Here is a 23,517-nt window from a genome sequence, read left to right on the forward strand (position 1 = left end):
AAACATATATACATCTTCAATTTTTGACTTTGCATGTAGGAGAAAGTTTGTGCAATACTATTGATTACCAGAATAATATTAATAAACTCACTTTCCTACAGGCTAAAACGCCCCTAAATCTCTGAAGAGTTTTTTGAGGTTGAAATAAGTATTTCAGGTGGGGCTGTAGCGCATCCTGGCTGTAATGTATACTGCAACTCCTATAGGGGTTTGATGCAACAGTTACGTTTCTAGGGTGGGAAAAACAAATACAAGAGGTAGATATGAGTTACACTGGGGGTATTACAAAGTCCTTAGCTCTAAATCATTTATTTAAGGTCAAAACCAAGTTCATTAAAAATAAACCCAGCAAAAATAAAACTGCGCTACCGCTTGACTACGTTACACGGGATGGAATTTCACTTAACAATTATTCTTAATTGAAAAGCATATAATAAGGCAGCATATGATGACAACCTCTCAGTGAAAAAAACAAAAGAAAATCTTCTCTTCAATGAGAAAATGCACTATCACCTATAGCATCCCTACAATAGAGCTTTCTGAATAAAGAGACATTCATGTCCTTAGCATCTTAATGGGAAGTCATATAAGCACTACTACGAATCCAACTATCTACAAATAGTAGTAAATGTTGTTTTCCCTTAACAGTCAGTGTCTCACTTGGGCTCCTCAGAGAGCGCAACGGCCACTTTTATTACTATATTATACCCAACGAATTTTGACAAACAGCTATTACCAACTCACTCAAGTATTGGTGAACTGCTTGTAACAGAGTGTGTATGATTATATCGCACACATACACCCATTTTGTAAAAGCGTGTAACAATAAGACAGGTTTGCAATGGATTTTTCTTACGCATTGAAAAAAAAATCAATTTTTTTCCACTCAGTCTGAAGCATATTATATTACTTGTTTCTTCCCTCTTCATTTAATCTGATTTCATAATGTGTATAGAAATATTCAGAAATATGACTGCACAAGGAATTGAAAAAATATAGGAAGGCCAGGAATAATGGGCAGATAAAATCCTGGACATCGCGACCAGAATCAAAAGTAGCTTTAAAATGAAGGCACGGTGGCTGGGATGTCCCAAACTTCATAAAATCACAGAATACGTTCAGCTATCCGCAGGGTAGGAGGAATAAATCAGGACACTAAATGCAAGTCAAACTACAAAGAGCTAATAGAAAGGCAGTAATTTAAACATGAACACATGTTCTCATTCTGAGAGCAGGAGCCCAGAGCTGTGTTTCAGAGGGGCAATCAGCTTAAAGATGATTAAATGTCTCTTTTGCACTGATTCCCACCCCCAAAAACAGCTTCTCTTGACAGTCAGTGAATCACTTGTGCCCTTTGTTCTTCTTTGTTGACCCCGATCTCTCTTTGTTTCCTACCTTGAGGCATAAAACATATACATACAATGAATAGAACTAAAGCACCAGAGCAGCTCAGAGGCTCCCGGAAAATCCCACTGCGCGGGTGCAACGGGCGGCAGATGCTGCAGGAGCAGCCACAGAGAACCCCGGAGTGTCTGGGGCTGGAAGGGCCCTGGAAAGCTCATCCAGTGCAGTCCCCCCATGGAGCAGGAACACCCAGATGAGGTTACACAGGAAGGTGTCCAGGCGGGTTGGAATGTCTGCACAGAAGGAGACTCCACAACCCCCCTGGGCAGCCTGGGCCAGGCTCTGCCACTCTCACCCCCAACAAGTTGCTTCTCATATCCAAGTGAAACCTCCTGTGTTCCAGTTTGCACCCATTGCCCCTTGTCCTGTCCCTGGTTGTCACCAGAAGAGCCTGGCTCCATCCTCCTGACACTCCCGTTTTCCATCTTGATCCCCAGGAATGAGTCCCCCCTCAGTCTCCTCTTGTCCAGCTCCAGAGCCCCAGCTCCCTCAGCCTTTCCTCACACGGGAGATGCTCCACTCCCTGCAGCATCTTGGTGGCTGCGCTGGACTCTCTGCAGCAGTTCCCTGTCCTGCTGGAACTGAGGGGCCACAGCTGGACACAAGATTCCAGGTGTGGTCTCCCCAGGGCAGAGCAGAGGGGCAGGAGAACCTCTCTGACCTACTGACCACCCCCTTCTAACCCACCCCAGGTCCCATTGGCTTCCTGGCCACAAGGGCCCAGTGCTGGCTCATGGTCACCCTGCTGTCCCCAGGACCCCCAGCTCCCTTTCCCCTACGCTGCTCTCCCACAGGTCGTTCCCCAACTTATACTGGAACCTGGGGTTGTTCCTGCCCAGATGCAAGACTACACACTTGCCCTTGTTCTATTTCATTAAATGAAATATCAACTGGGTGGTTATTGCCACTGTTCTCCTTTTCATCCTTAAGCCTTCTCAGAAGCTACGTGTCTCAAAGGCTCACACATGTTTTTGTGATTAAACCCGAAAGCAAATGGAAAACTTAATATGTACAGGTAATTTCTCATTTTGATCAAGAATGTGAGAGATTTCAAAGCACACAGAACAAACACATTTCCTTGCAGCAGCAACATAAAAATGCAATGTCATTTAGACAATCCAAATAACTGTTTACAGATCTGTATAGTTCAGAATGACAAATGTTTTCTCCAAGTTTGTAGGAAAAAAACCTATAGGAAAACCCGAGCTCTGCCCAGTACAATGCTTTAGACCAGATGATGTCCAAAGGTTACTTCCAGTGTAGCTTATTCTATGATTCCATCTGTTTTTTAATGTGTTTGTCCCTACAAGCCAAAAGCATATGAGTAAACAAGTCAGAATTTGTGCAATTTATAAATACCTTTTCCTATACAGCCACAGCAAAACCTGCTTGCAAGCAGCTCCTTCCCAAAGGAGCGGTGTCCCGGCACACACCTCTCACCACTAACGCTATACCCGGCCGTGTCTATTATTGCTTAATTCTTTATTATATAAGTGCTGCAGGAGAAGAGCTGGTGCTAACAAATGCGTTACAACGTTCTGTGGCCTACAGAACAATGAAGACACACACACTTCATTCCTACATTTTTTGTATGTTAATGCACTAACCATCTTGAAAACTGCGACGGTTTTGTTTTGCTTCTGGCTGTATCACAAAAACTCAACCCCTCTTTTCTATGAGGTATGCCTATCTTATCACATATGCTGAGGAAAAGTCACTTGTTAAAGATATGCTGCCACGTTGCCTTTGGAAAGCAGTTCTTGTTGCAGTTTCAGCTGTAGAAAACAAAACCATTTGCTCACAGCTCTCCAAGTTTAAAACACATGGGTAAAGTATTGAGGGCTGGATCACAATGCTCTGGTCAAATACTGATGAAACCAACAGCAGCGCAGTGCGAGATATTTACAACCTGGGAATGTAAAATCAAATAACAGGAGCTCAATCTTAATTATTTACAGAATACAAATGTGATACTTTTATTAGACAATAGGTACATAAAGGGACACTCAAAACAATATGCACGGATGTATCAAGCCTACGCCAATCGTAGGTTCTGCAGATATACAAAGGAAACAGGCAATGGGAGGGGGGAAAAACCAGTCTGGCCACTTTCCTCCAGCCAATACCAGAAAGAGGGCATTGGATTTACTGGCCGGGCCACTAGACGCAGCCTGCAGGGCATCTCTTATGCTTTGGATCTGTGACATGATGTAGTGAGGATAAGTAAAATCCTTGGTAGGCGGGATGGGGAAAGATCTTCATGTCGGATTCAGCCAGATTTCCTGAAATGGAACGTGCAAGCGAATGGCCAGAAATAAAAAAGCAATAAGGTCTGAAAGGTGTGTCTTAAACCAACGCAAAGTGAAGTGTGTTCACATTTAAATATGTTTTCCTGTTTCTGATTTAGCAGGCAGTGATCAACATACAACCAATAGAAGCTATAGGAAAACACATAAACGCAGTTCAGCAGCCTGGAAATAAGATAAAGAATCAAGGAGGTTACCAGCATTTCAGATCCACAAGACTAAAAACAACCGAAATCTATACCAAATGCTTGATACAGAAGATATCTGACATGCTGTGACACAAAATCACGCTGCATTAGCATTTCACTCTCTTCTTTACTTTCCCTAAGAAGTGAGTTGGTGATCAAATTTGGCTATTCTTTAATTTGCTCAGTAATAAAACGCTGCTATCCAAGCTCTACTAAATCTTACCAACAGTAAATACATTCACTGAAAAGCACTGAATTCAGCATTAATTCCTACAAAAAAAGGAAATGGAGATCATTAGAAAACAATGTTTCAGCTTGAAAAAGGGAAGCTGGTCAAGTGTTGTACTGCAAGCTCCAGTAACCTAAAGCACATTATGGAGGAACCACGCAGCTCCATCCATTGTTATTTGAGGGGATCGGCTGACCTGGACATTGCAGCAACACATGGGCCACTGAAGAAAAACACATCTCCCCAGAAAGCTATGTACAATTGTACAGCTAGACTGCATTGAGTTTAGTGCCTTTAGATGGACTTGTATCAACGCTGAACTCACCCTGGATACATCTACAAACACTGAAATAATAATTTGAAGACAATGCGTCCATGACTAGATCCATTTCTGATTGTTTCTATGTAAGACACCTGACTGAGCATTACCAAACTACTAGTGTTCATGGGGGCTCATCTTGGACACAAAACCCATTGGGTGCTTGCCATGGGGGCTCAGAAACCAGACACTTCTAATAGAGATGCCCAACAGATTATCACCTGCTGAGACCCCAGCGTGTCATGATGACAGATTACCTGTCACGAGAAAGGAATGCCATAGCAAAGATGGACTGAAAGGCAGGAGGGCATTCGAACACCTTGAACATGAAAGCATTTCTACTCTTCCTGCAATCCACAGCTTTTGGCACCATGTATCTTACAATTCTTGCTGCAGATACAGAAATAATCGTAGAGGCAGTTTCCAACCAAAGAGCCCTACCCCAAGAGCAGGTCCATCTCCCGTCCTTCTTCACCCAGACTCCTCTACACCCAGTGTTACGTAGCTATGCTTCTCTATTCCACAAACCCCTACGTTGATCCTCCTCTAAAAACTGAAATCCATCAACTAATATCCTCTTCTTGCAGAAATTCACATAGCATTGGCTCCTCACCCTGTCCATCTAAATGCCCAACCTTCAGACTACATTTCTTCCTCACCTACCAACTTCTATTCCCATCTCCTGTGCATCATGGCTGCCTTTTGCCCCCTGCCCTCAGTTATGCAGCCGAACATGGGGGAAGGAAAAGGGGGGAAGGGAAAGGGGGAAAGGAAAAGGGGGGAAGGAAAAGGGGGGAAGGAAAAGGGGGGAAGGAAAAGGGGGGAAGGAAAAGGGGGGAAGGAAAAGGGGGGAAGGAAAAGGGGGGAAGGAAAAGGGGGGAAGGAAAAGGGGGGAAGGAAAAGGGGGGAAGGAAAAGGGGGGAAGGAAAAGGGGGGAAGGAAAAGGGGGGAAGGAAAAGGGGGGAAGGAAAGGCTGTCCTACTAAAGCTGTTTGAGAAAGGCAGCAATAGCAATTAAGGAAAACAATAACAATCCCCAGTAGACATTTCTAAACCCCATTTTGAAGCGGCTAAATTTGGACGGATCTTTTCATTAAAGCAGCACAAGCCAAGACACTTGGCTATCTTTCAGGACGGCTTTTCTAAAGCAAGGCGGGTCACTACGACAAAAGTTGCTCCCAAACTGGCTCCAGCACAACTGCGGTTTGTGGAAGGGGCTGAGCAAGCAGAGCTGAAGTTGGGCAGAGTTCAGGGTGGATTTAGGCAGAGCTCACAGAACTCCAGCCCCACTGCAAAACTGCAGCCAACCTGCTACCACAGAGCAGAGAGAGTTACAAACCCTGCTTCAAACTCTGCGTTGGCTTGTTAGGGCTACAAAGACATTGCAATAACACTCAACTGTACGAACCTGGTTCTAGTCCACTTCTGATTATCCTTGTTATTTTTCTTCACTTTTGAGTGTTGTAAACACCAGTACTAATAATAGACGGAGCGTTCATTTCACTAATGGCTGATTCGACCTTTCTGTGTAATGTCAAAGGGCTTTAATTCAGACTTAAACCCTTCAGCATCTACGTCTGTCTTCACAAGCCAGGGCTTGAGCAACTTTCTTAAGTTACAGTTTGATTTCAGATTTACTTCACAGGTTTTACTCAATAAAGGGGGAGGGAGAGGGGAAAGCCCCTATTTTTAAACACTATCAAAATACACCAAGTATTACCCAATTAGAAAATAGACATACACACTCCAGCCATGCCTGAGAAAATGTTCATTTAGGTGGAAGAACAGGTGTGTGTGTGCATATTCTACTAGACTAGAAGGTACCTGTGGATAAGAACATGCTGTGTGTACTGGTATATGGAAATAACGTGCTCAACGAACAATCTCTGGTTTGCATGTGTTGACAGAATGGCTGACAACTGTGTTAAAATAATTAAATGCCATGAAGTCTAAGGACAAGTAAAAGAGAACTCTACCTACATTACAAACTCTCCTCTATTTACATTACAGATTGACCCACCAACAGGATTAAAAGGAAGTAAAAAAAGTATTTAAAGCCAAAGTTTAAAACATTATTTACAATTAGTTGCACAATACTAGTATGCACAAACCTAATTTTAGACAAAAAAGTTAGATATAGTCAGTTTTACTCCTTTGCTACATGGAAATGGAAAACCAAACTTGATGGGTTTTGTGCTTCTGTTGGTAAGGTTTTCATTCGGGTAGAGAAACCCTCTGATGTTGGGTATTTCGGTTTGTTTGCGAGTTGGCACTAGTGCTACACCAGCGAAAACGGAACACAGCTACTGCTGCCTATAGCAAAGTAGCTTTTACAGTATAGATACAATTAGCAACGCTAATGAGTTTGCAATTAACTTGCCATGAATTTTTGGTGCTAGTCACATGAAGCAGTGAGTTAAGGAACCACTCCTTTCACTGACCTCCTCCTCGCAAAAATCTAAGCAAAACAAAAGGAATTAATGTGTTCCAAACCAAGTAATTTGTGTTTGCATATTATTAAGAAATCTGCTTAGAATAAAAGAGGTTGTGAATTTATCCTGCTTTTCAAACGGGTCTTTCAAAATTTAGGAAGTGTGTACCGGTACTATTTAGTAAAGCAGATAATAAACAATTACAAACAACATAATTAAGCACTAAAATCCCTTTCATTATTAAACATTGCTATAGAAAAAATCTCTAGGTATTAATTTTAAAGCACCACTTAAATGGAAAATTTTTAAATTAGATTTATGCCAAACAGTGACGCTTCTGAATGTGCAGAACAGGTGGGACTGCTCCGCTGGTTTTCAGCACTTCAAACGTGCGTTTTCAGACAGAAAACTCTGTTTGTTTCCAGAATAAAGGCAACAATAGCGCTTCAAGCAGCGACACTCAGTGCGTCGGCAGAACCCATCGGCACACTCCTGCTTCCTCAACGAACTGCTGTTTGGGGCAGAACCAACTGACTTCTCACCTATATTAAGATATTGCTTCCCATAAAAACAGATTAGGAATCCCGAGTGTCTACATCAGCGTGTAAAAAAAGATGTGACGAGACATCACGTCATGGGAGCAACTTCTACTTAGAGATAACACAGCTGGAAATAGTAAAAAAGCAAGGAAAAACAAACAAGACTTTACAGATATAGACTGAGATCCTGCAAAATATAGAATGTCTCTTGTAATGATATACTTTCTGCCTCTGTTATTTGCTGTAAAATCTCAGATAAGCTCTGTTATCAGACTTTAAAACAGTTAAGGAATTAAAAAATGTAGCTGTTCAAGAAATGAAACCGTGACACGGCATTACTGAATGTGGTTTGGGAACAAAACATAAGGGAGAGGAGAAAACCAGGGAGAAGAGCTTGACTTCAAACACATAAACACACCCCCAGCATTTTAAAATGCCACTCAAGGGAAGTTTTTAAAGGCCAGGTAATTTGTTTGCAAACATAACGAGCCTGGTTATTTTAATGGAGAACAAATGCAGATCTATTGGGTAAAATCAGCTTTGATGCTAATATTCTATACCGAGAGGCTACCGGCTCCCATCGTAGGAACGTCACCAGAAGCACCGTCAGTCAGACACGGGGCTTCGCGGCGCCTGCAGCGGAGAACTCGCCTGCGATTGCAATGATGGGTGTGCACAGAGAAACTATCTCCATTGCTGCATTTAAACTGAGACGTGGGAATCAAAAAGAAAACACATTGTACATGTTCTGGTACATTAGGTTTCTAGATTCCCAAAGCAAAACAATGTAGGAAAATTAACCGTCAGAAATCACTAAGGAGACTGGCAATTAGCTTACAGCAAGTTGTTTCTCACTAATGACTTTTTCCACTTTAGTTTTCCCAAAATCAAATTTATAATTTTTCCTACATTTTCTATAAACAGTTCCAGAAATATCTGCAGTGATACACACCATGTGCTAGTGTTCAGACATGTTGGAAAAGCAGCCTTTCCAAAGTTTGGAATCACATAACGAAATAAGGCACAGAATATTTAATATATGAGCTTTTTTTCACAGAATTCAAGGATACATTGACAGATGCACAGTATGAAGTTGCAGCAATTCAGAGTCCAGTGCTGCTTGTCCCATACATTTGAACATTTTAAATACATTTGCAGGGCCGCAGCCTGATTTCTTGGTAAAACACTTGGAACTTAAAGTGCATACAAATTTATTGTTTATTAATAACCTTTTTTTCCCCCCCAGTAATTAAGTACTAACATTTTTGCTTAGAAAGACAGCATTAGACCTTACTGCACATCTGACATTTTAAGATGTTTTGATTAGAAACAATCAAGTTAACTAATTAGAAAAACAAAAAGCCATGCAGCAAAATAATTGCTATCGTAGAAATCTCAGCTTTAGCTAAAGCGCTCTCGATTCCCCTACGGGAGCTCAGGTCTAATCAGCGCACGCCTAGCGACCCACGCCAAATTCACACTGCAGCTTGCTCCGGAGTCAGTTATCCGAAAACGGCGACTGCCATGCAAATCAACGGCACAGACAAAACTTGTCTCTTGTCTGGCTTTAAATAGGTGATCAGTATTGGCACCCAGGTCTGTACCACCTCTGGGTGCTCTTTAGCAAGCCCCTTTACCTACCCTGGCCTCGGTTACCAGCTAGAACACTTTTTCTCTATGGGCTGGTGCTTGTATTTCAATGTACAGTGCACACACTGGGAATTAGTGTTGATTCAATTACACAGTAGTATCTCCATCTCTTGACTAAATCCACGTCTGGGAAAGACTGAGTTCCCATTTACTTTGTATGGAGTGGATTAATGCAAAGAGAAGTTGCATTTTACCTCCTTCACTGTATGTAAATAGAGTTAAATCCCATTCAAATACTTTTTTTCTTAAGTCATATGATGTAATCTTTCCATCTGAGGCTAAGACATTTTGATAATAAAACAGGTCTCTTATGGGAGGAGCCTGTTTGGAAACATCCACCTGAACTATCACACTCAATGAAACACACCTGAGGTTCATCTGTTCAGACAATTCTATTGTCTTAAATCTGGGCAGAACAACCCCAGGTTCCAGTATAGGTTGGGGAATGACCTATTAGAGAGCAGTGTAGGGGAAAGGGACCTGGGGGTCCTGGGGACAGCAGGGTGAGCATGAGCCAGCACTGGGCCCTTGTGGCCAGGAAGCCAATGGGACCTGGGGTGGGTTAGAAGGGGGTGGTCAGTAGGTCAGAGAGGTTCTCCTGCCCCTCTGCTCTGCCCTGGGGAGACCACACCTGGAATCTTGTGTCCAGCTGTGGCCCCTCAGTTCCAGCAGGACAGGGAACTGCTGCAGAGAGTCCAGCGCAGCCACCAAGATGCTGCAGGGAGTGGAGCATCTCCCGTGTGAGGAAAGGCTGAGGGAGCTGGGGCTCTGGAGCTGGACAAGAGGACACTGAGGGGGGACTCATTCCTGGGGATCAAGATGGAAAGGGGGAGTGTCAGGAGGATGGAGCCAGGCTCTTCTGGTGACAACCAGTAACAGGACAAGGGGCAATGGGTGCAAACTGGAACACAGGAGGTTTCACGTGAATATGAGAAGCAACTTGTTGGGGGTGAGGGTGTCAGAGCCTGGCCCAGGCTGCCCAGGGGGTTGTGGAGTCTCCTTCTGTGCAGACATTCCAACCCGCCTGGACACCTTCCTGTGTAACCTCATCTGGGTGTTCCTGCTCCATGGGGGGATTGACCTGGATGAGCTTTCCAGGGCCCTTCCAACCCCTGACATTCTGGGATTCTGAGCTTCAAGATGATTTTCTGAACCTAGCTGTTAAAAAGAACTGATGACAAGTGTGAGTATGTATTACGGGACATCCAGGAGCCCTATTTGAACAAGGTCACCACATTTTTCCTCGTTTTGCAGGGTGACACTGTTGGCAGGCGGGCTGAGCAGACACCCCATCCCACCCTTCTCAATCCCCTGAGCTCCCGACTCCACCCGCAGCAACACCTTCTTCACGCATGTGCAAAAACACTAGAAAATTCTGCATTTACTTTATCCATAAAACACATGTAGACCCTCTGGTAAAAGGTTTATAGCGCAAACTTTTGCATGGATTCTATAAAATTCCTGCCCTAACTCCAAATTACTTACTGAATTAAAAATTAAACGAAGCTGAGATTTCTACATGGCAATGCTTTATTTAAAGCAGCAGCAGCATTACTGTCTGGAACAGCCTCGTTCATATCTCACCAAGAGAGATCAGTGTTATCTTTGTTGTGGTTAGTGGATTTTTGGATTATAAAATCCTTACACGGTTAGCCTTTCATGAAGCACTGTTAGGGATTAAAAACATCTTTATGAACATGTCCTCATACAATGAAATCATAACAATTCAACTTCATTTTACCCAGAGCAGGAGAAGCATGCCAATTAAAAGCTCTATCTGGAGGGTTTAATATTGCAGGTTGAGAATGGGTTAGGCAATAAAATAGCAAAAAGATCTCAGCCCAGAGAGGATCTCTTCTTTTTTCTTTAATGTCAAGCCCACTTTAAATCTTCTAAGCTGTTTATAATGGTAGAGTTGCCAAAAATAGCCCAGCTAAACATCACTGAATTGGCTGCATCTGTTACAGAACAGAAAGAGCCACAAAACATTACAGAATATTAAAAAAGGGTCTTAAAAACCCCCCCAAAACAACAAGTAAAGATGGTGGATTCTGGAGGTTTGTTATCTTTTTGTACACACAAAACTATATCTCCATATTCATTAATAGTACCATTGCCAGTGAGTAAATACTCTGTTTTTTTTCAGTCAAAAAGTACCACAGCGGCATCAAATGACATGATGAAGTCTTTTGGACAACAGGAGTTCTGCATGGAGACGATTCCCCTGCATCCTCATTAATGCCTCCCTCCTAATTAATAGAGTGTGTACCAGGAGCTGTTCTTGGGGCGGTTTTGTTCCAGCTCAGCAGTGCAGGTGAGCTGGTTCCGCTGCACCACCGAACCACTGACTGCAGCGATGAACCGCCAGGAATGTGCTGACAGGACCCGGCCACCGCTGACTTTCCATTTTGGCAGCAGTCTTGGAATAACACGTCAGCCGTGAAGTATCAGATATCACCCATAAGGTGTTATTTTTCAGCAACATATGCCTTGTTCGCAGTTGGGTCCATTTTCATAGGGGCAGCAAAAAAACCCAATTTATCATTGCCATCTTAGGAGTAAAAAAAATACTTTAAAGAAAATTATTCTATGGTAATATTTTCTCCAAATTTTCTTCTCAGAATGAATGATTTTCCTTGAATTTTTCCTCAGGTTGCTGGAACGTAACACATATTTGAGCCTGAGGTATTATATCCCTGCTGTTACAAGCAAATCAAAGTCGAGATCTTTCTATGGGGAGTGCTTCACAGAAGCTTCTATTTACATCTCGAGGTATTAATGTACATGTGAATCTATAACAGCTCCCAACTCTCGTTTCTATTTAACAGAGGAAACTCTGTATATCACTGGCACTAACTGGAACTCCCCAGCCATTCTTCAGGCTCTTGGCTGTCACAAAAACCTTTGTGTACTCTTGCAAAAATTGCTCAGTCTGTGACTGATCTACGTAACTTCTCACCGCTACCTACCTGCGAGTTTTGATTTCAATATATTAATTGTAAATGGTACCTGGAATGCTCATCAACACTGCCCGTGCCACTAAAACAAAATTCCAAAGGATTTATAGAACTAAGCATGTTAGAAGTGGTTATTATATGACACTGATTATGGTAAGCAACCGTATATTTGATTTTCCAGTTGGAATTTCCACTTGACAGCTTCATGCAGCAACATGCCAGAACCGAATATTACGGTCTGACTATGCGCTAAAGCAATTAACTTAATCCCCGACATTTCTAGGCATCTTAATTAAATTTATGGACTCTTTCCTCTCTCATTCTCATGCTACTAAATAGAAAAAGTTCCCTGTCTAAAATTACTATATATGAATTGATGTACATTGAACACTAGAAGATAAAGCATTTCAGAATTCATCTAGTGTGTGAAGAAATTAAGTTTAGCACAATATTTAAATGCGCTTGGAAGTATGAACCAGGTATGGATGTGTGTAGAATTGTGCCCCTGAGGGTGGTGAGAGCCTGGCCCAGGTACCCAGAGAGGTGGTGGATGAACCATCCCTGGAGACATCCCAGGCCAGGCTGGACGGGGCTCTGAGCACCCGGAGCTGGTGAAGATGTCCCTGTCATGGCAGGGGGCACTGGGGAGCTGGGGAGGCCCTTCAGCACAAACCATCTGTGATTCTATGTAAGTGATAAATAGATTCGTGGTCATAATTGAAAGCTAAATTGCATTGTGTATTTCACAAAACAAACAAACAAAAAACCCAAACCAAAACACAAACCACAAAGCCGCCCTCAAAGGAAGGATACAGCTGATGCACCATAAGAAAAGCCATCTCCAGTACTCAATTGCGAACAGTGAATTACAAATAGGTTATAGGATTGCTCTAATAGAAGAATAAAGTTTCACACGCTATTTGCTCAATCACTGATAGAATGAACTACAAGATAGAATGAAATCATATTGCAATTTTCACAAAACGAATATTAAGTCCAGTCTTGAAAACATTCTTCTTAATTAATTATAAAACCATTTACAGACTCAAATGAAGAAAATGCAGCCCCAGCCTCGCCTCCGATTCAATTGCAAACTGGGTACCAGAGCAGAGCATCATGGAGCACAAGGAACAATGCCCTACTGAGGAACACTAATTATCCAGAGCAAGCACTGGTTCTGATTCAACGATCATCAAGAAATAGAAAATATAATCAGGTTATTCATTTTGGCAGTCATTTTAAAACCCAGAATTTTCACACTGTAGATATTAGAACAAAATCATTTTTAAAACCCCACGAAAACAAAAACAACAACAAAAACCAGAAGTAGCCAAGTCTCGTACTTGCTGAAGACACCATTCCAGAACCAACCCTTTACAACCATCGATCAAAGTTACTAAAAAATTAGAAGGAAATTGCAATATATTACATTGTATACTTAGTGATACATAATTTAAGAAGGTCTTTAACACTTCTGTGACTTACCAGCAGTGAAGTCATTATTTAAATCTATAAAGGCATGAGAGTGCGGTATATACATTCTACTGGGAGTTTCCAACGTAGCATGTGATGATAAGTTCCTACAGACAAGAATAAAAAGCAGTACATTTCATCAGTGCTCAAGGACTGCCTATCATTATATACCTTTTAAAAATACTGTGAAACTTTACACGAAATTGAACACGAAGCATGTTCTCCCAATGCTAAATTACTACTTAGATTACAATATACTAAGTAACTGGAGTAATTGTTTGAAAGACTGTGCAGGATGATCCGCAGATTTTATTTCTAAATTTCTAAATCTATTTCTAAAGCAACTACCCACACAGTGGAACTACCCACACAGTGAAATGCAGAGCCCAGACTTGGGCTGTAACCCTTGAGCCACCCAGCGCTGTCCTCCCCGGGTTCCTCAAGCAGTTTTACTCTCAGTACTTCTGAAAACTACTGCAGGATTCATAAAGATGAGCAACAATGGACATAATTACGTGGTATTAAAGCAGCTCCTGTCTGCTGCATGTAAATTGACTTTATTTTCAGTCACTTAAAAAAAATCAACATAAGAATTAAACTCTCACATTACAGAATCACAGAATCGACTGGGTTGGAGAAGTCCTGAGAGATCATCCAGTCCAACCCTTGGTCCAACTCCAGTCCATTGACAGATCATGGCACTAAGTGCCATGTCCAATCTCAGTTTACAAACCTCCAGGGCCGGTGAGTCCAGCACCTCCCTGGGCAGCCATTCCAATCCTGACCACTCTCTCTGCACAGAATTGCTTTCTAATCTCCAGCCTCCATTTCCCCTGGCAGAGTTGAAGCCCATGGCCCCTTGTCCTATTGCTGATGCCTGGGAGAAGAGCCCAATCCCCCCCTGGCTAGAACAGCCCTTCAGGTAGTTCTAGAGAGTGCTGAGCTCAGCTCTGAGCCTCCTCTTCTCCAGACTAAACAAGCCCAGCTCCCTCAGCCTCTCCCCATAGGGCTTGTGTTCCAGTCCCTTCCCCAGTCTTGTTGCTCTTCTCTGGACCCGCTCCAGCACTTCAATCTCTTTCCTGAGCTGAGGGCCCAGAACTGAACACAATACTCCAGGTGTGGCCTCCCCAGTGCAGAGCACAGGGGAAGGATCACTGCCCTTGTCCTGCTGACCACGCTGGTTTGGATACAGGACAGGACACCATTGGCCTTCTTGGCCACCTGGGCACACTGGTGGCTCCTGTTGAGCTTCCTGTCCATTAGTCCCCCAGGTCCCTTTCTGCCCGACTGCTCTGCAGCCACTCTGTGCCAGCCTGTAGCGCTGCAGGGGGGTGTTGTGACCAAAGTGCAGCACCCGGCACTTGGCCTTATTGAACTTCATCCCATTGGAATCAGCCCATTTTTCCAGTCTGTCCAGATCCCCCTGCAGAGCCCTCCTGCCTTCCAGCAGCTCCACACTCCCTCCCAACTTGGTGTCATTCTGATGGACTAGAGGCTCATTACGTCATTTCCCAAACAGGTGATGCTTTGATTTCGTTCTTTATAAACACGCTCTGCTGGTTCCTGCTCTAAAAATGACTGAACTTCCCGCAAACCTCCCTATTAGCAGCGCACTGGATCATAACAAATCCTTCAAAAGTCAAAGCGTTGAATCAGCGGATATGTTATTTTCAGAACCCTTAGCTAATACACTCAGAAAAATCTCAATTTGCACTATATGATAGCAGGACAGTTTATTATTACTGTCTGGAATGACTTTGTTTATTCCACTGACATTGCATACATATTATTAAAGTCCTCATGTTCTGTGACTCATTTTATGTTAAGTAAAAAAAAACCAAAACACCAGAAGCTTTTGATGAGTTCCCAGAGATCATAACTAAGTCTTAGGAACACTAAATAGAATCACTTAATCTTAAAAAAAAAAATAAAAATAAACATTTTATATGGGTTTTTCTATGTATTTGAAGATAACTAAGTTTTGAAGATAACTAAGAAAGCTATATAGCTCTGGTGTAAATTTAAAACCATTTTAGATTAAAAATAGAAATTGCTTTTCTAAGCAGGTGACATAAAGCTGTTTTCCACATACAAGACATGGCTTTTGGTGTCACCTGTAGCACTCAGTCTCACTTCAAGTTGTAACATGTAAGTTTATTTGTAGCCTAATGCTACTGAAAGGATTTCTTCAACAGAATTAAACAAATCCCTCCCATTTTTCCATATCTTCAAAAGCTCAGAACATTTTTTAATATATAATCATTGCAGGGTGTTGAGAAGCACCCTTGTGAGTTTGAAATCTCTGTTCCATAAGCCATCAATTTAAATAAAAGTAATGGTCATAAAATTCAAGTTGGAACTAATAACCAAAACCATGTTGCCAAGAAGGGTATAGTTTCCATTTACACATCTAAATGTTATTTACCCCACATCACTTCTGAACCATCCCTGGGGAAAACACCCAGTTACGGATTTGTTAAACAGACTGATGGGGTTTGGGGGACAAACCTTACTCCAACATTTCTGAAGGGCCACAGAGATACAGGATAGAAAACGGATCTGTTGTTGCCATAGAGACAGAGAAACCATCTCGTCCTGTCTGCAGCGCTAAGAGCAGCCAAAGGCACAGAGAACGCACATGCTTCCTAATACACACTTCATTTTAAAATAAACTTCCATACCGGTTGTGTGTGAACCTGAACCGCCTGTGACCAACACCAGGATTGCTCCTGACACACACAGCTGCAGGTTTCTATGGTCATGGTACTAAACGACATTCAAGACAACCCTATCAAGCTCATCAAAATGCTGCAAAATAGCAAGTTAGAAGATGCAAAGTTCTTCAAACAACTGATTTACAGGTCCAGTCCGCTAAGAAAATATAAGCCCAGTTTCTAATTTTTCCAAGAGTGGTTTTCATATGATCACAAAGCTAAGAACAACGCATTTATCTTGATATTTATAATCCAACTCACATCGAAAAATAATTTCAGCTATCTTTTGAGCACATCCTTTGACAATTGAGAGAAAATCGTCTAAATCAGGTAGAGAGTTCTAATTCAAGTATCCCTCTTTTGAGGCTGCTTTCTTTTTCAGAGAATGCCCAGACCCACAACACTATCAATGAAGTTCTTCTTTATGAAAGCCAAAGGTTGAATGTCTGCTAAGTTCAGTTTGGCATTTCACACAAAAAGATGCACAGACCCCTAGTTTTAGTTCTTAAAAAAAGTCATCCTGTTTGGTAATGAAACTTGCACTGACTCAGAGCCACACAGTGTCCTTGGATACAGATACATGAAGCCAAAAATTTGGATACAAATACATGAAGCCAAAACTTGCTTTTTCTTTATCAGATGACTAACTTCAAAAGCAGGAAAACTGAATGGAACGCGAACTGTCCTTCTGCAGGGTCCAGCAATATTTTTAACAAATAACTTACAACTTGTTTTCAAAAGAGATATTTAAAGTTATTTGGCATCTTGCTACTTTTAATTTTTTTGTTTAGAGACGGGTTCTTCTGAGTCAGTACAGATCCACCCTTCTCTTGTGCTTTTATTTCAGCATTCACACCCAGAACAGTTAAACAAAAATGAACCTTTGCATAGTCCTTTCTAACCATTTAAACATGCCATTAAAGCAGTCATTGTTATCCCAGTATTTGCTAGCTCGTCCCATTCTAGACACTCCAGGGCTGGCAGAAACTTCAATAACAAAGCTCAGTCCCCTTGTCTGCAGTTTCATCTCACGAGACTCGCTCAACGCCTGTTTGTGGAGGAGCAGCCTCGGCCGCCGCGCACACCGGAGCTGTGACACGAGCCCTTCCGCACACACTCCTATCGCTACTGCAACTCACCTCTGCCTCACGTCTCTTTATGAGCCCCTTCCCCAATAAACACACCAAATACTTTCCTTAATATATAGCTGTCCTGGTTTTGTTATAAACAAGACCGGTTCTCTTTTAGTGATTTCTCTTTCAGCTCAGCTCTTTAGGTGGCTGCACTTTTCTGAGTTTTAGCTGCATGTTTTTCCTCGGATGCTGCACTCGGTGCTGATAAGAGACCAAGGGAATGCTGAAGCAGCTCGTGTTTAGATTTATGACTGTGGTAGCCAAGAAAGACTGGTAAGTTTTCCCCCGTTCCGTTGTGAGGGGCGTGTTTGAGGAGGGTGGATGAACAGGTGACTAGAACTGACCAGCGGAAGTATTCCATCCCATAATCGTCACACCCCTATGTAAGAGGGTGATCACAGGGTCTGTCTCTCTTCGCCCATGGCCGGCACAGAGAGGCCCCGTCTGTCTGTCTGTCTGTGACCCTCAGGCCCTGCATCCCGCACCAGGTTCCGTTTGCTGTCAGTCCCGCCCGGGACTGCGGGGCCTGAGCTGCAGCTGCTGGAGCCGCCAGCCCCGCAGCCCCAGCTCTGCTGCCGAGGACGCAGCTCCGCACCCAGCCCTGCACACGGCCGTTGGATGCTTTGTAGATATATTCTCTATTCATTAGTAGCATTAGCAAAACCCTTTAAAACTCTCCAACTTGAAGTCTCTCTTCCTTTCCCCTTTTCTTTCCGATCATCTTTCCGATCTAAAGGAAGGGGTGGCGGGAAATGACAGGATAACAGGGAGCATCTGCCACGGTTTATTCCCACCTTGCCTTAAACCTTGACAATAGCTTATATCCTCACACCTTGCGCTCCCCATTCCCACGTTGTCTGACCTTCCCGTTACAACTAATTTCCTAGATAAGAGCTGACATTTTTAAGTTTACGCCAAAGTCTTGCACATTTTCCTTTTGCCATCCCTTACAAGACCTGTTCCAGTACTTCTCACATCATCAACCCGTCACTTCGTCTATAAGACTAAATGCAGCTGAAATTCTACAGATGTTACTTGAAAACCTTTGCTTTGTATTTTTATACAGCACGGAATTCCATAAAACAGATAATAAATTTCAAAGTGTACTAAACAAAGGAGACTATAACTTTTCCAAGAAACCATTATCTGATTTCTTATGTCAAATAACAGGGGTTTTGTTTTCTCAGTTCTCATGGAAATCTGCTTCCCCTACAAAACAACTATTTCCCCTATAAACTAAGAATTTAAAAAATGAGATGCAGAGTGTCATAGAATATTTAAAGATGCACATGGAAATGAGAGAAGATTCCAATGTTTGCACAGTTCCAGTTAAACATGAGCCTTATGCCTCTAATAAGAACAGAAGTGGAGGCACCAGGAATAACTTCTTGAAATTCATGCTAACAAACAAACACTTAACTTACCCGCCCAGAAATACCTGTGGCTTATTTGAATCGCTTGTGACACCAAACACGTCAGGAATCAAGTCTCCATTAAAGCTGAAAATGCAAAACAATTTCAGTAGTGCCTGAGCCATTCCAGGAGCGGCCATTAGCTGTTCTTTAGTGAACCTGTACTTGGTTATTTGGCATTTCCCCACCCAGCTATGAAGAATGTTCAGCTGTGTCATCTTTTCTGAATTCTGGATTGCGGAGCTGCTGGCGGCAGCAGCTTCTGCTGGCGTTCTACACTATGCCGTTCCTTTGATTTTTCAGCTCTATTTCCCCTGCCTTTTGTTGAGCATTTCACACAGAGGGAGTCGCACGGTGGAAGGGATATTTGCTCACTCTGATAAGCCAGTAAGGTTTTTGCTTTACAAAGAAAGAATGGCTCTTTTTCTGCATAAAACAGACTACTGAAATAATAATAATAAAAAAGCTTATGTAGTGACTATTGCCAGGATGATACAATACACAAGATTTCTAAAGCTGACTGTTATCATAGAATCATTTAGGCTGGAAAAGACCATTAAGAGTCCAACCGTAAACCTAACGCTGCCAAAATAGAGAGTTTCCCCAAACAATTAAATCTGCTGTCAGTTTGATCTACTTCCTCCTTTAATATTTGCTAAGATACTAAAGTAGTCCTGAAAAGACTTTTTTGGTTTAAGATTAGGATTCTAAAATGTGTATGGTAAAAACACATTAAAAATTCTTCTTTGAAAATGTAGCTGGCCATAAAACACTCCAACTAAAATGACTGATGATGTCATTTTTATAATAACTTGTATGTCTTCCATCAAAATTATTCATGTAGCTTATAGCATTTTGCCTCCTTTATAGTCCCACATTAAAAAACAAAGGCAAAACCAATGAGGGAACATGAGGGAACACATACTGCAAATCACCCAAACTTTAAGATAATATGTTGTCAGAACTGCACTATATATGAAATATTAAAGACAAATAAAGCAAAGCAGCATTTGATTCTGTAAGAACTGCTCCTGGGCAAGTTCAAACTAAAATTCAGTTGATTGCATATGTTCTCTATTTTAACAGTCAAAAGCAGCAGAAGTTTTCTTCACAGGAAGAAAATAACTTTTTACCTTCATATTTATTTTACCAAAAGATTTGTGCCATAAAAGTCCTGATGAAAAAGTACAGTTGGCCTTTCCCTCCACTTGTATATGAATTCTGAGCATCCCACAGTGCGTCGCGGGTGGAACACGACACAATTACTGTTTTGGTGCTCTCCCGTGAGAGCGCAAGCGACACACTAACCTGTTACAAGTCATGGCGCAATTTGCAATCAATGAAGTTCTGCAGTTCCTACAGTTTCCTCTCTCTCACTACATCATTCTTTGCCAGTGGATGTTAAATATTGGTAAACTTCTGCAATCTATTAGTCTCAAATAAAGTTATCACTTTCCTTAGTTTCCTCTGTGTTTTTATTCAGATTGCAAACATCTATTTAAAACAATGTTTCATCATCTCTTTTTTAATGTTTCATCATCTTTTGTTAGACCAGTTGATATTACACAAATCACCCTGTTCTTAAAAGATAAATATATTTTAATGCTAAAATTTGAAACACAGGCTCTTTAAGTTGCTCTTGGTCACCACTGTAAATATTGTTTTCTAATAAAGTAGGTCATACTTACTCCATTACGAGAGGCTCATCATGAAAAGTCTTATTTAACATAGTTTTATGGTTAAGATCTGCAAATAGAAAATATTAGTTTGATTCAGTTACCAATATGTTACGACAGTTGCATTTTTACCTTAGATATAATTCTTCTATTTACAACCATTAATGTTATGATTAAAAAAAACAAAACTAAAAATCAGCCACCACGGAACATAACCAAGTACACGGCTCCCTGAAACCACGCACGAACGGTGAGCTACCGTTAAAACACTGAAGCTTCTCCAAACACTTCAGCAAATTACCCTAAATAGATCTTAGTGAAATCTGTTTATATGTACAACTGCACTCACACAGACACACGAAATCCGAAATAGCTGGGATGACGACAATCTAAAAGTTTAATATTGTACATAAGACCTCCGTTTAATGCTTTGTCACTGTAAAAAACATTCTTCATCATATACACCAAGTGTTTGAAAGGAGGATTAGAGGTAGATTGCCTACATGGGAAGCGCGGATTTTAAGTCCCAATGAGGTTATCAACACTCAGACTTCACTTTTACTTGTAACCCCAGCTCCTTGCCACATCATCCCCTTTTCCTTTATCTCTCTGTAAGCTTTCTGTTCTTCCCAGCTCCCACTTTTCCCATTCCAGTGCCCTCCTGTTGACTCCTCACACCCATGTTACCCAACCAGCACCACACACCTTCCCAGCAGCCTCACTACGTACCAACCACGTCCTGAATTCTTCACCTCTGATTCCTCTTCTAAGCCCCATATGCTCATTGTGCCTCTCCCAATATTTGTTTATTCAGAAGGAAGACAGCATAAATTAATCCAAATCCTTCATATTCTTCCCAATAGCTCCGGTTCTCTTTAAGCCTGACCCAGTACACTTTCCCAGGGTGCTTGTGTTATCTCTGACTAAAGCCAGAAGCAAAAGGTATCTCAGGCCACCACTTGCCCCACCTGTAACTATTTTATAGCAGTTGTGATTATTCTTCAGCAGTTTTTGTGAATTTAAGAGTATTGCCTTTGGCTTTTCTGTCCCTCAAAGCCTGAACTCCTCCCCAAACCCCTTCCTAGCAAAGTCAACAGAAAACAGAAGAGACTTCAAGAGTTCACAGAGCCCATAACTCGACCCTACAACAGAACCAGCTGTACTAGAACGCTGCTAAAAGGCTCTTGGAAACTCAATTCTAAAGTTCTTGAAAACTTCCAGTGACAGAGACTCTAAAAACCTCTCTACCAAAACCTACTTTAGTGTGTCACCATCTTCAAAGAATTTAGCTGAACAGAAATAAGAGCATTATATTACTGTGGGTAAGTTTAGGTATGGTATGTTTTAAGTTTGCGCACTAAACTTTACACCAGGTTCGCAGCACATTTTCAATTCAAGAGAAGTCTTTTGAGATAATCTTTGTGATGCTGACATGCATGACGGGGACACCATGAGAAGCAGCTCTTCAGTTAACAGGTTACTGTCAAACTATAATATTGTTTGGTTATGTCTGTTGTGTGATATAAAGCAAGAGTTTTAGCTTTGCTCTCATTAACTGCGAAATACAGCTCAACAGCATGAGAATATACGGTATGAAAGTGAATAGCTGCTAATCCCTATTTCAGTTGTAAAAACAATCACTACACTGTAAAACGAGTTATAACTTTCTGACAATACTTTGAATTATTAAAAAGACTAACAATTTTATTAATAAGCAGTCTCAGCAACTCACCCAATGTTTGGTTGTGCCCCCAGAAAATAAACACTGAAAGTTCATCTCTGCCATGACTTTGTGCCTGGGTAGTCAGGAGAACGTCCATTTGTGAATCACCATCATAATCTCCAGGAACTACACTGGTTATGGTAACACCGAGAGATCTACAATTAAACAAAAAACCCCATGTGCAAATAACTGTACAATGTGTATATGAAAATTGAAAGTACTTATATGCAAAAGTAACTTTAAATCAAGCATTCTGCAAGCTGTCTTCCTCCAAGGAGGATGACATTCCGAACTCTAAACTTCAGCCAAAGCGCATTTTTCAGCCATACCCTGTCAGTTAACACTACCCGGACTTCATTAAATCCCTTCATTTGTTGTAGAACTGGCCACAAGCAACATATTTCAGAGAGCAGGATCTTTTGGCTGCATTCCAAGAGCAAGACCATGAAGCAACAGCAGGAGTCAGACACATAGCTCAGACTTTTTAAAGACTATGTCGCCTCCTCCGATCTCCTGCCACATCTTACCATTCCTTTGAATGGTAACAAACGTTTGTTTGTTCTCTTGATCTTTTTTCACTTGGTTAGCTACTCAGAGACTCTGCTTTACACACACAAACATTAAGAACTAAACCCAGATCATTTCTAATGCACTAAACAAATTAGCTCCTTCCAAGACAGGAGGGAATAAGGAAAAATAAAAATATGTAGAACTATAGAAGATGAAGCTGAGTTATAACAGCAATTTAACTTTTAACAGACATAATACTAAGGTTAGCATTATTCATAAGCAATAACATATCTTGTAATAATATGATGGTTAATAGTATGGTTAAAATATATAGCTACATAAACACAGATTGTTTTACAGTTATTAAAAAATGATCCTCTTTTAAAAGCCACATTTTAACTTTAGAAAGAAACAGATCTCTACACAGAAATACCAGAGTGTTGCTCTCCATTACTCTTTCGAAAGCAGATACTGGCTGGATTCTGTTAGTAACTACAGCAACTAGAAGAATTTGCCTGAAAACATGTCTTGGGACTGGGACTAACGCTGCCTGCCAAGAAGACTTGATCTATGATATGGAACGATAGTTTGCTTTACTAGGAAATAAAGTCCTGAAAAAACAAGTCAACTGCAAACATACTCAAAGATATTGGTATTTTTAATACTAATTAGAGGACAAAGTCCCAAAGCATAGAAATGCCACACCTGTTAGCTAACTACGTGAACAACAAAACTCATGCCACAAATTCTGTCATCTGACCCACAAAATCCAAACAAATCAAATAAAAAATGTATCAGGAGATTTATCAGGGAAGTGGTCTAAGAACTGGAGCTCTAAGGGCAACTGAACAGC

The 23,517-nt window shown here is 41.5% G+C and overlaps 1 protein-coding gene across 1 annotated transcript in view; it reads right to left on the minus strand.

Moving 5' to 3' along the window:
* Nucleotides 1-23,517, minus strand: part of ITFG1 (integrin alpha FG-GAP repeat containing 1) — an 87,272-nt gene that overhangs the window by 59,783 nt on the left and 3,972 nt on the right. Inside the window, exons 3-6 of the mRNA XM_082062842.1 lie at nt 22,164-22,309; nt 20,444-20,501; nt 18,768-18,842; nt 13,509-13,603 (exon numbers count right to left, since the gene is read on the minus strand). Coding sequence (XP_081918968.1) covers nt 13,509-13,603; nt 18,768-18,842; nt 20,444-20,501; nt 22,164-22,309 — 374 coding nt within the window. The remainder of the gene's footprint in view (nt 1-13,508; nt 13,604-18,767; nt 18,843-20,443; nt 20,502-22,163; nt 22,310-23,517) is intronic.

Source organism: Streptopelia decaocto (assembly GCF_964273445.1).
Source record: "Streptopelia decaocto genome assembly, chromosome: 11".
NCBI classification, from domain to species: domain Eukaryota; kingdom Metazoa; phylum Chordata; class Aves; order Columbiformes; family Columbidae; genus Streptopelia; species Streptopelia decaocto.